The sequence below is a fragment of the Xenopus laevis genome, chromosome 8S (assembly GCF_017654675.1).
Source record: "Xenopus laevis strain J_2021 chromosome 8S, Xenopus_laevis_v10.1, whole genome shotgun sequence".
NCBI lineage: Eukaryota > Metazoa > Chordata > Amphibia > Anura > Pipidae > Xenopus > Xenopus laevis.
In genome coordinates this window covers 7529986-7544090 of record NC_054386.1, presented here as the reverse complement: position 1 = coordinate 7544090, position 14105 = coordinate 7529986, and the positions used below count along the sequence as shown (strand labels likewise).

Here is a 14105-nt window from a genome sequence, read left to right as displayed (position 1 = left end):
GTTTGGTATTTGGCCAAATCTTTCGCGAAGTGGTTCGGCCGAATCCAAAATAGTGGATTCGGTGCTTCCCTAGTTAAAATGTCCATTATACAGAAATGTTGTTGGTATATAAAAGCAGTCTCATACGTTTTAATTCATTTGTTTATATCCAGACGGATATGCAGAACCATGTGGCTCAGAAAAGCAGAGAGAATACGGAATATGTGAAGACGAACTCATCAGTGCCATAAAGGCAAAGGAAGGAACAAAGCGATTTTCTTCGGAAACAAATGACGAAAAACAGTCTCGTAGCTTTCATGCGGAAAAACAGGATTTTACAGTCATCTCTACAGAAGCTACTTCAGCATCCCATTATACTAAGGCTTCCAGTGCAGAATCAGGTGACTCAGAAATAGAGTTAGTGTCTGAAGATCAGGTCGGAGCAGAGGAGGCCATGCAGTCTGCATACATGACCTTCAGTCACATTAGTGGGCCTCCACCTTCACCTGCATCTCCTTCCATACAGTACAGCATACTTAGAGAGGAACGTGAAGCTGAACTGGATAGTGAGCTCATCATTGAATCATGTGATGGTTCATCAGCCTCAGAGGAAAGTCCAAAAAGAGACCAAGACTCCCCCATGATGAAACCAATGATTATGGACATTATAGAAGAAGAAAATTTATCAAGAACTGAAAGTTTTGAGGCATCGGACTTTGAATCATGCAGTTTAAAAGAGAAAAAGCTGAATATGGAAAACCTGGCAGAGTCAGCTTCTTATTTAAAGGGTAAATTCCCCGCTGAAATAAGAGCAGATATGCCAAGCACTAAGAAAGAAGAATTTCTTCCACAGAAGAAATCACCAGAAGGTCCTGCTTACCAAAGTAAAGTTATTGGAATGACAAGTATCCTGGGACCAAAACCTTTGACATTTTTCAAGAAAAAAGGTAACACATTTTCTTTATTGAAGATAAAAATGTAAACAAAATAAAATGTAAATTAAAAATGTGTTTTGCTTCTCTGGCCCAAAGAACCTACAATTTGTTATAGTACATGAAGAATATATGGTTTGTAGCCCAGATTATTTAGTTTTATTAACTTTATATCAGCTAAATAACCTTTCACTTGTCAAAGTTTAGTGTGTGAATTCTCTTGTTCCACATATTCATTAAATATATATATATATATATATATATATATATATATATATATATATATATATATATATATATATATATATATATATATATATATATATATATATATGCATTTTTATGGACATTCCTGGCTTATTAGCTTTTGGGTGTTTGCTTCATACACCTAACAAAGGCACCAATAATAGCATACCTCCCAACATTTTGGAAATTACATTTTTTGACCCTGCCCATTTTTGTGTCCACACCTCCTAATTACCATGTTAATTTTACGAAATTTGGCAGGTTATGAAAGTTTGAATATATTTCTGTGTTTTTTTCAGTTATTACAGTTTTGCTAATGAAGGTGAATTGCCCTTCAAGCTGTGAATCTAACTTCTCCCAAGGGACATGTTATCTTATATTTTTACAATTACATGTGATTATCTCAAAATTGTTATAAAAGTATCTTATCTGCAGCTGTGGCTGTTCTGGGCTCTCTGCCAAACGCCAACTTTGTTTCTTTTTCTGGCTATTCAGTGCAGAGAAAATCAGGACTTTTCAAATGAGGGACTGCGGGTTGATCTGTCCGACCCTTGATAAATCTGCCCCTTAGTATTATTGATATTGTAGCATTTCACAAAAGAATGGCATGATTGTATTCTTGCACGGCAGCAGGAGAGGCTAAAAACCGGTGAGTTTGAGGAATGCGTCGTGACTTCTTTCCTGCGAGGGGAGGGGGGGGGTGATCTTCTTGCCTGAAGGGCATAAAGGAGCCATAAAGTCATTACAGTGACATGATCCTTTCAGTCAATACCAGAGAAATCTGTCAGACAACAGGCTCTGTATCCTGTCTTTCCCATGAATCAATGAGCTGCACTTACTGTATATACCCTAAGAGAAAAGCTGGGGCATCCAGTAAGGGTTACTGTATATACACAAATAGAAAAGCTGGGGCATCCAGTAAGGTTACTGTAAATACCCTAAGAGAAAAGCTGGGAGCATCCAGTAAGGGTTACTGTATATACCCTAAGAGAATAGCTGGGGGCATCCAGTCAGGGTTACTGTAAATATCCTAAGAGAAAAGCTGGGGACATCCAGTCAGGGTTACTGTATATATCCTAAGAGAAAAGCTGGGGGCATCCAGGCAGGGTTACTCTATACACCCTAAGAAAAAAGCTGGGGGCATCCAGTAAAGGTTACTGTATATACCCTAAGAGAAAAGCTGGGGGCATCCAGTAAGGGTTACTGTATATACCCTAAGAGAAAAGCTGGGGGCATCCAGTAAGGGTTACTGTATATACCCTAAGAGAAAAGCTGGGGGCATCCAGCAAGGGTTACTGTATATACCCTAAGAGAAAAGATGGGGGCATCCAGTAAGGGAAACAATGTTCCTGCAACAGCAAGCTCTCATTTACATGTCTCTTATTTTCTTTCCCTAGGATTTACTATATAAATGAATTAACTGAAGAAGACAGTGAGAGACAACAGTACTGACAGGATCTTTTGTATTAATAGGTTTTGTATAAAAGCTATGATAATGTAACACACAGTACATATAGTTATACAAAAATAAGAACGGTTTGAGACAATATAAGTTCGGCCTCACCCTGTGCATCAGAAACCTTTTACATATGATATTTGGAGCAGTCATGTCTCCACCTGGTGTTTGAACGAGTGAACTACAGCAAATTAACCTGTTAAGTCTCCTCTGCTGCAGAAGCTGCACCCTCATAAAGACACGTGTGCTACCGATGCCTCCAGATGTAACTCAACTAAAGTTTGCTGCATCCTCCAATATGAGTACCGTATATACTCGTGTATAAGCCAACCCGTGTATAAGCCGAGGTACCTAATTTTACCTACAAAAACTGGGAAAACTTATTGACTCGAGTATAAGCCGAGGGTGAAAAATGACAGATCAACCTGTTCCATTGCATACCTATACTATATACTTGCTATATAAAACTGTGCAGATGAAGCGACAAATAACTAGGTCGGACGTTTTTATTTTAACCAGATCCAAAAACAGTGCAGTTCTGAGAACACTCTGTGCCTTTATACATTATAACAACAAACAATGTGTTCAATGCGATGTCACAGCATCCACACGCAGCAATGACATTTATCCACCCCCTTGCAATGTTCCTCAAAAAGAAATCTTCCATTTCCCCGGGTACCACAGGGCAATAATGGGCATTGTCTCTCCTTTGGCAGAGGCTCACGCCATTCAACGAGTAGCCACACCAGGCCATATGTTGGCAACCTTCCATGCTGTCACTCACATTGCTACTTACATCAGCAGCCTCCTTCCTATACAGGCTCGCGGCTCGTTCTTTGGACAAACAAATTACGTCCCGCCCCATCCGTTTCCTCTACTGTTTTACCTTTAGCCGCACTTGGCTGCTGCAGCTGTTGGGCATCAGCGAAAAAGAGATGGGCCGCACGTAGCCGCAAAAAAGCAGTGTGAGGACGGGGAGAAACCGAGCCATGGAGGCAGAAGACCGGAACTAGCTAGTCGGAAAGGGAGGGCTCTGGCATTCTGTTTCCCCTGCATGCGCTTCAGTGTGCAGCGCACCGCTAGTGCGCGCACGCGAAATATCTGACAGTCCAGGACCAGGTAGTGGCGCACTGGGAGGACGGGGCAGCTAGTGGAAGATCCGGCCAGGAAAGGGGGAAGCGGCACTGCCTCCTCTGTGGACGCCCATGTACCTAGCTAGGTAACTTTTATACTGACTCGAGTATAAGCCGAGGTAGACTTTTTCAGCAGATTTTGGGTGCTGAAAAACTCGGCTTATACTCGAGTATATACGGTAGTAGTTCAGCAAGGGCTTCAGGTTGCCTATTACTGGATTTTTAACTTTTCTCCCTGTTAACTTGATTTTCTAACTATCTGACTATTGATACAGTACCTTATTGATTAAACTGCGTAGAAAAACACCCTGAGGAATTTTACAATTATTTTTTTCATAAACTTTACTTATCCATTAAGACTTTTGCCCATGTAAACACTGTCTAAGTGGCATAATCACTAGGGAAGTGGAGGTGGGGCCTGCATTACCTGCCAGAGCCACAAAACTAAAGGGAATTTCAATCTGCGTTTCTGATTCACTTCTGATTCGCTTCTGGAGAGGTGGGAAAGTTATACATCCAGCACCCGGGCCTGGCCAAGGATTGTTATACTACTGCTGCCATAGGCCGATTTATGATTAATGATCCAGTTCAGTTATCAAAGTTCAGTTTGCCAGCTTTAGCTAGTTGAAAACCACGCTATCAGCAAAATCTTGCAGCTACTCCAAATCTGTTGTCTAAGGTGAAAATCTCACTGTTGTCTAACTGTGAGAAAATCTGTAGGAAACTCAGTCAGCGTAAAAAATATTTTAACATGTTTTCAATGAATTGATTGAAGAATGAGGGAATGTTTTTTTAAAGAAACTCATTTTGTTTCACTGGTGAGAAAAAGGCAAAAAGGGTAAATTTTTCTCTCAACCATTCATGTTTTTAAATGTTTAGAGGCTCAGGTCTTCTTCCATTTAATTGTTATTTACTTGGAACAGGTGCAGTGAAGTAAATACTGTTGTTGCCCTCAAGTGGTCATAAATGGAATTCATTTTTCTTTTGATGCAGCTCTAGTGATTTTTTGTTTTTACTTTAGGTACAGTATCTGTATTGTGCATGTTTCTATGAAGTAGTTAATGGAGAACTAAAGCTTAACTAAAGAAGTAGCTGGAAATGTTCTACATTATGTTTTGTGCTTCTGTACCAGCCCAAGGCAACCACAGCCCTTTAGCAGTAAAGATCTGTGTCTCCAAAGATGCCCTAGTAGCTCCCCATTATCCTGTCTTTTTAAAGGGGTTATAATTGAAATAAATTAATTTACACTGGATACATACTAAACCTAATTTTACACTGCATTTTATTTCATGCACTGTGCCTGGTGTGTGTGTGTCCAGTCTCCCACTGTATAAATTGTGGCAGGACCATTATTTATATATAATGTGTCCAGTATGAGAATTTTCCCACCCTGAGCATTAGTTAGAAAAAAATCACCCCAACTAGTTATGTGCGGGCCAATCCGATACACGCGGGACCCGCTGGTTCGGGCCGACCTTGAACGATTCGTTGCTTTCCGACTTCTGGGTTCGTCATTTATAGACGCTGCGCCTGCTAGCCCTGCACCTTTTGTGATGTCATCATGGGGTGGGTCGGCACGGGTCTATAAAAGGAACTTGAAAGTGCGGGTGCGGGCCAAGGGAGGGCATGTTAGGGTCGGGTGCAGGTCGGGGAAATCCAACCCGCTCATCACTAACCACAACTACAGGCGGCCTGGTTACCACCGGCATGTATAGCAGGGGTGCGACTGCATCTGGGCCCCACACCTCCTTGGGTGCTGCAGAGGAGATTTTGCATGCATTTGGATCAGGCGCATATCCTGCACATGGACCCAGTCAAAGCTAGTTACACCACTGATGATACCCATTCAGGCCTGGATTTACATAGCAGACGCCCCTAGGCCCTCTGCTGTTCATCGCCCCATCCCTTCCTCTACCTTTGTGGAAAAGCACACACTTTAAGCATCAGGTTCAGAGTACTGGGGATTGGTGCACAGGGAATTTGAAAAACTATTGTATCTCCTGCAAATCCCCAGTGCTTCTGAACCAATGCGGGTATGGTTGGGTGGCATGCCGCCCCCCTAAAATTCTGCCGCCCTAGTGTGGTCTTCCCACAAATCCGGGCTTGTGCCCATTGAAGTCAGTGGGAGGTGCAGGCGGTAGTAGGGGTGGTAATTTTTTTAATACAAACACAGAATCTGTGTATGTCCAACTTTACCTTCCCCCAAAAAATTACCCTCTGTCTATGATAGGGAGAGGGTTACAGGCTTGTCCAATGATAAACAAATGTGCAGGACAGACAGGCCAACTGTCCATCCATCAATTGCGGGAGAAGGGGCAGACTGAAATCCAGTGCTTGGGGCACCACTGGACCAAAATGCCGATATGCATATACAATGCAGACAGAGAAGGGATAGTATAAGGCAAGGGAGAATATGCCAGAAAATAAACCGTATGGAGAGAAAAGGGATAGCAAAAAGGGGACAGAAAAAGGGACGGGGAGAGAACAGCAAATGGAATAGTGAAAAATAAAGGGTTAAGTTCATAAGTAGGAGCTGTATAGAAATGAAAGAAAAGAAGAATATCCTGTGAATATCCTAATGTTCAGCTGAAGAAAAGGGCAAAAAAAAGATCAAAAAATATATATGTGTATTGTTCGTCGTTATGCCATTTCTTAACCATTGTGTCGGAGGGGACCTAAGACAATGTGCCACAACATTTTTGCCTAAACATAAATATTTAATTTACATCTCTCTAAATAGTAACTTGTATTATCATTTTTCGTGAGCCTTTACCATGTAAACTCCCTCTGCTGAAGTTCTGGGGCATGTGCACCTGGACCAACCATGGTCAGCGGTAAACTTTTACCTTAAAACTCTCTGACTGGTTATTTCATTTTTTGATGGTTTTGTTGGGTAACCCTACTGTTGTAGCATTGAAACTATACTGGTATTGTGCATTCAGGACACATGACAATATTCAAATCATTTGCATTTTCCCACATATCTGTTTTACATCCCTATTTGATGAGAAATATTATTTTTAGAAACCTTTATTTTTTTTGATAGAATTGGTAAAGATTGGCCTAAACAGGACTAAGTTTACTTTCAACCAGGAAGACCAACCTTTTATTATTTATGTCTGCAAATACAGATGCAAGGATATTTGGATATGCATAAATACAAGGAGAAGGACATTAAAGGAGGAAATAAGTAGGGCTTCTGTACCAGCCAAGACAACCACAGCCCTTTAGCAGTAAAGATCTGTGTCAGCAAAGATGCCCCAGTAGCTCCTCATCTTTTTTTTATGCTGATTCACAGCATGTGCTAAGGTCTTCTGTCAGTTACTCAAGCATAGTGACTCAGGGGCAATATACAGTAAAATAGAATATAAAAGTCACATTTTAAAGCTGATAACTAACTCCTTGAGCACAAGTACCTTTTAACCAGACACTGGCTTGGAAGACCTTAACTTCTATGGAGGTGCTGAATGTTTAGGCTGATGCAAAAGGTTCAGTATATAAAATAAGGCATTTCTAGCCATATTCAATTTAGGGTTAACGACTGCTCTAAATTGCAGTATGACCTCAGCCCCTAAAAGTGCTTTTAATTTTTGTTGACCTCACTTTCTAATGTCTTCAATAATTCAACATTTACCATAGAGGTTATATCATCAGCTTTCAGGAATACAGTATTGACCACACTGTGACTATTCTAAAGCGTGGATCACTGTCACAAGCCTGTGACAATAACTGTAATGCACTTTAGGGACAGTTGCTACTCGCTTTTACTTATTGTTTATGTTTTCAAATGTAACTATTTAAAAAATAATTACTGGTAGATGGGACAGCATCATTTCAGTGATTTTTCATACTTCTAAAAGGAAAGCACAGAACTACAGAATGTTCAACACTGTATAGAATATGTCTTGTTGCTTCTCTGTGCCATAATTAATGGACATAAAATGAAGGCAGTGTCTAAATTAGTTTATACAAAGGAATAGCATAAGGTTATGGCAGACAGGCAGGGCCGCCATCAGGGGGTACTCTTCTACCGGGCCTAAAGGGAGGCCTGACTGTTCTGCACTTTTTCTAAATAGCCGGGCTCCCCTTGACAGCACTCCGAAGACCGGAAAAGCCGAAAATCCAAAAAGACACAAAGCCACGAAACAAGCTGAAGTTGAAGTCTAGCAGCCACAAAAAAACCGAGTCACAAAAAGAGCCAAACTTGAAGTCCCGAAGCCACGAAAGGAGCTGGAGTTGAAGTCCTAAAGCCACAAGTTCAGTTCTACTAAACACCAATGTGTGGTTTTTTTAAAAAAAATTTTAAACCCCAAGCCACCATTGTATTATTTTACAATTTTACAATTCTATAGGCCCCTGCCACCAATGATTTTTTTTAAAAAATATTCTCCGGGCACCCCAAAGTTTTTTTTAACTTGTTAAGGATGCCAATGTTTTTTTTTCAAAAACTTTTATGGGGGAACCCGGCACCAACATTTTTTTTTAAACTTATGGGGGGCCCTGACCACCAATCATTTTTAAAAAACTTTTATGGGGGCCCTGGCGCCAATTTTCTTTTTAACTTATAAGGGGGCCCTAGTCACCTATTTTTTTTAACTTGACCACCAATTTTTAGAAAAAACTTTTATTGGGGGTCCTGGCACCAACTTTTTTTACAGTTTTTAGCGCTGATGTCTGTGTGGTCTTTTAGCTGTGGTGTGGGTGGGATCTGGGGTGGGGCTTGGGGGCCCGGAGCAGGCAGGGCCCGGGGGGCCCTCAAAATTTTGTTGTAATTTCTAATGGCAGCCCTGCAGACAGGAGCCGCACAAAATCTCCTCTGCTGCAAGTAAGGTTGCCACCTGGCCGCTATTTTACTGGCCTGGCCGATACAAATGATGGTTGATACCAATGTTATTAATAGGGGAAAAAAAATTAAATAGGAAGGCCGGTATTTTTTTCCAGAAAAGGTGACAACCCTAGCTGCAAGATGTGTTCGGGAATGCATTTAATTATAAATATATCTTATATGTTCTAGGAGCTCTCTTTTGTTATTGAAAGGGGGCTCTTGGCATTGTGGCTGTTTTGGGAGTTGTAGTTCAACTTGGCTGCCAGTTGGCCAGTTTTCATATAGAAGGGTTGGTGATATAAAATAAGAAAAGAGTAAATTCAGTCATAGAAGGTTAAATAGATGGGATGTGGGTACCTGGAGGCTGCACAGCTAATGATACACTGATGCTGTAGATCAGGGGTCCCCAGCCTTTTTTACCTGTGAGCCACATTCAAATGTAAAAAGAGTTGGGGAACAACACAAACATGAAAAAGTCCCTTGGGTGCCAAATAAGGGCCGTGATTGGCTATTTGGTAGCCCCTATGTGGACTGACAGCTTACAGGAGGCTCTACTTGGCACTATACTTAGTTTTTATTCAATTAAAACTTGATTGGGATTCAAAAATAAGCCCCTGCTTTAAGGACCCTGAGAGCAACATCCAAGGGGTCGGAGAGCAAAATGTTGCTCCCGAGCTACTGGTTGGGGATCACTGCTGTAGAGCCATAGATCAAACAAATGCATTGTTAAAACAGATAAAACTGCAAGCAGAAGCAGTGTTTTACTGAGGGAAACAGCTATATATGTGCCGTAAAGCTAACAGGCTAATACTTCCCAATTAAGAGACAAGTGTGCAGCCCCCTTGGAGTGGTACATCTGTGAGGCAGTCTCATCACCGTGCTGATTTGCTGCAGTGAAGACTGCAGCGTCTCCTGCCTGCCCTCCCCCCCCCCTCGTTCTGCTTACAGCATCAGTCTGTAGCCAGTGCATGCGAGCAGCAGTGAGAGCTCACCTATTCATGCTTTGGAATGCGAGAGCGCTAATACTCACACACAGCAGCACTCCGACTCCACAGCCACAAGATGCAGGCCAGCCCCGATTCAGCCCGGATGGAATGTCTCTGGAGCAACTGGAAATGCCAGGGTATTTTATTCTCTTTTATCCTAGCTTAGCCGCACACAAAGAGCATGGCCGTATCACTGCAGAGCTTCCATCTGTTTCATGCTGTATTTCTGAATTCTCACTATTCTCGCATCATTATCAGGCAGTGCCACCCAGTCTTCCACCCGTTTTTATTCTCTGCCTTGATGAGCATCATTTCTCATTTAGAATTAAGGCTTGAAATAACTGTTGATGATTGAACAAAGCCAGAGGCTTAGATTAAAGGGACTCCCTGGCAGAGGGGCACGCCCATCGTAAAATCCATGTCTGTTAGCGACACAAAGAAACGATATCGAGCAGCCCAATAGCAGTTAGCAGTTGCTCCCTTAATGATTAATTGTTACATGGAAAAAACATTAGGGAGATGTGTTGCGTTTCTAAACCAAATTTATCTATATCATCTCAAGGATTGTTTTAAATTGCGTCTTTAATAATGAGAAAATGGATTTCCTTAAATGATACAGTTCTTATTGTAACATCTGGGTGTGGCCACTGAGCCATCCTTCTGTCTGCTCTTCAGCCATTTTTTTTTTTCTAACATCACATTTTGCATTAGCCTTTGTTTTTTTTTCTGGAATATTCAGCGCTGCCACAGGGTTAGGCATAGATTCTATTATTCAGCCTTTATGTATATGAATATTTTAGTCTGATAATATCCGTAAACAACATATATTTTGCATTGAGAAAATCCCGGCTCTCTGTTATGTCTCCAGTGATTTAATCATTCAGTCTGATACCCCAGGTCTTTGGTATCCATGGTTACACTACCCATCATAGCAGCAGCTCTCCATAGAAATATCACATTTACCCTTTATCTGCTGTAGGGGCCAAATGCAAAGCAAAGACATGATTGTATAAATTTATAACACTGATATTGAAATACAGATAATCAGGACTGTTCCGGATACTAAATTAAACTTTGTATGTTATATTGATGACATGTTCAGCATACAGTTCCCTTGTGAAACTACAACTCCCATCATTCTCCGGCATCCAATGGAGTTTCAGTTCAGCAAATAATAGAACGCCGCAGGTTTAGAGATCTCATTGATTAGCATTTTCTTTATCCCAGAGTTTTAGATGCTGTAGAGGAAAGGGAAAAATGTATTTAACGTATTGTAAAATGTGTGTGTTAAATGTATATGTTAGAGATTCACTATTGTAGGCCTAAATTGCAGATGCTTTTGGCCTATTGATTTTCTCCCAAGGCATACATTTAAAGGAGAAGGAAAGCTACTGAACCAGTTTATAGTAATAGATTAGCCACAATACTGCAAGCTATAACACTATATTTATTCTGCAGAATGCTTTACCATACCCTGAAGCTCTTGTTTCGGATAGCAGCTGCCATATTAGCTTGGTGTGACATAATTTCCTGCCTGAGTCTCTCCCTGCTCACTCATAGCTCTGGGCTCAGATTACAGTGAGGAGGGAGGGGGAAAAGGGAGTGGGGGGGGGGAGAGGAGCAAACTGAGCATGCTCAAGCCGTGCCCTGGAGGTTTAAGCTGAAAACAGGAAGTCTGATACAGAAGCCCATGAGTACACAATAGAAGGAAAGAAATGTGCTGTTTCTTTTGACAGAGGACATTACTTTGAGGGTTTACTGATATATTTTTAGAGACCTTTCTGATAAAGCTTACTTCATTTTAGCCTTTCCTTCTCCTTTAATAATAAGCAAAGAAGAAAAAGAGCTTCAACCTCTTTCAGAGACACTGCATAGGAATCAATTATTTAATACTGCATTATACCCCTCTAAAAATAGAAGCAATTGTCCCTTTTTTAACTAGTTTAATTAACTTTTCCCCCAAAACCTTGCTAACAGCATAGATTTACAGGCAGTGCAGGAGAGCAGCACCTTACGCTGCAGGAAACCAGCCAATCAGCAACTAGGTGGACCTGACAGGGAACAGCAGACTATATATGTCCTTACATGAACACAGAGCTGTCACCAACTACTCGCAACCTACTGTGCTTCTGGGAAAGGCCCGATAGGACACGCCCTTCACTAATTTGTGATGAACACAGAGACCATACAGACCCCAGAGCTCATGTATGAAATTTTGAGCAAATTTTAGCTCAGATTAAAATCAGGCTTGTTACATTTTTCATCATTACCTACATTATAAGTTTGATTTTCAAAAACACTATATGGTCCTTTTAAATACTATATAACATAACCTAAGGGGGCTGCTCACATATGCCTGTCATATTTGGATCCAATTTATCAGGTTTTTTTATTTGAAGGGATACTGTCATGGAAAAAAAATGTTTTTCAAAACGCATCAGTTAATAGTGCTGCTCCAGCAGAATTCTGCACTGAAATCCATTTCTCAAAAGAGCAAACAGATTTTTTTAACAGTTTTTTTTATATATTTAATTTTAAAATCTGACATGGGGCTAGACGTATTGCCAGTTTCCCAGCTGCCCCAGTCATGTGACTAAACTTCAGTCACCCTTTACTGCTGTACTGCAAGTTGGAATGATATCACCCCCTCCCTTTCCCCCAGCAGCCTAACAACAGAACAATGGGAAGGTAACCAGATAGCAGCTCCCTAACACAAGATAACAGCTGCCTGGTAGATCTAAGAACAGCACTCAATAGCAAAATCCATGTCCCACTGTGACACATTCAGTTACATTGAGTAGGAGAAACAACAGCCTGCCAGAAAGCAGTTCCATCCTAAAGTGCTGGCTCTTTCCGAAAGCACAGGACCAGGCAAAATGACCTGAGATGCACCTACACACCAATATTACAACTAATACAATATATATATATATATATATATATATATATATATACATTTGCTGGTTCAGGAATTACATTTTATATTGTAGAGTAAATTATTTGCAGTGTAAGTTAGAAATAAAAACAACATCATAAAAATCCCTTTAACTTGGTTCACATGGAGCGCTATGCTTCTTCTTGCATCCCCACTCTCACTCTAGCTTTCGAAAAATCTTGGTTTAATATACTTCTGGTGAACTATTATTTTCATTTCAGATTTCCCCTGGTTTGGCAAGCAGATTCTAGCATGAATTAGAAATCCTTAAAGGGGAACTATTGTAAAAATGAAAATGTAATATAAGCTTCATCATACTGAAATAAGAAACAATCAATAAGTACAATCAATTAGATTTTCTGCATTGTTTCTGAAATAATCAAGTTTATCTTCACTATCCCTCTCTCAGCATCTGTTTCTCTTCATTCTCTCTTCATGCAGGAGTTGGATCCAATATATCTTAAGAGGGGGTTCCTTTCCTAGCAGATGAATTAGAGCTCACTCAAATAACTGATTCCAGTACAAACAAAATCTAACAAAATAACTGCCTTTTGCACAAATCCTGCATGTAGAGAGACATGATGTCTGGTGATTTTAATAGAGCGAGCTCTAATACATCTTCTAGGCAAAAGGAGCCCCCCTATAAGATATATTGGATCTAACTGTCAATGAATATCTGACACCTGCATGAAGACAGAATGAAGAGAAACAGATGCTGAGAGAGGAATAGTGAAGATAAACTTGATTATTTCAGAAACAATGCTGAATATTTAATTGATCGTATTTACAAAATTTCTTATTTCAGTATGATGAAGCTTATATTAAATCTTTATTTTCACGATAGTTCCTCTTTAACTGCCAAACAACATATGCCTTGTAAAAAAAAGCCTAATCAGCTCTTCATGCAAAAAAAATTATAAAATTCTTTACCACAATGAAACAATCATGAAAGCCATGAAACTTTATAAAATATCTGATTATAAAAAGTATAAATGGAAAAAAAAGTCTGAATGATACAAAAGTCTGAAAAATACATATATGCAATTACTAGCAAACAAAATCTGAAAACCTCTCAAAGTCTGAATGGTTAAAAAAAAGGTCCAATAGGTTAAGCGCAGCTCCCATCGAATTGTGTTTTTGTGCTTTTTAAACATAAGAGTTAAGAGTTTTAGAGAGCTAAATAAACACAAATTTTTTGAGAAGAAATAAACGATTCCTGAACAAAAATAGAAATTGAATTTTAGTAAATCATTCCCATAAAGTCCCTTTTCTTTCCATAGAATCTTTGTAGCACCCACTATGTAAAGCAGAGGGACTTCAAGTCCCAGATCTATCACATAGGTGGGTTGTGGTTGTGCACCAAGTAAGTCCATCTGAATGAGATCGAAAGTAGGGTATACCTGTACCTGCTGTTCAAGCAGACAAAATTGCAGGTGCACAAAACAAATTAAAAAGAAGTGCTTGGTCTAACCTCAAAAAAGATTTCAGGAGGTAGTTAGCTGGACTGGACACAGGATACAAAGCTGAGAGCTGGAGTGGGAATCCAGAAGCCCCATTAGGGCAGAGATACACGCTCAGATTCGGGGAGATTAGTCACCCGAAATCTCCTCTTC

At 40.3% G+C, this 14105-nt stretch overlaps 1 protein-coding gene across 3 annotated transcripts in view; it reads left to right on the top strand.

The window, feature by feature from the left end:
• Window positions 1-14105, top strand: part of rtn1.S (reticulon 1 S homeolog) — a 63691-nt gene that overhangs the window by 32643 nt on the left and 16943 nt on the right. For 2 of the 3 annotated variants that reach the window (XM_018232107.2, NM_001095542.1), the window contains 1 exon segment: window positions 153-926. In XM_018232107.2, coding sequence (XP_018087596.1) covers window positions 153-926 — 774 coding nt within the window. 3 annotated transcript variants of the gene reach the window in all.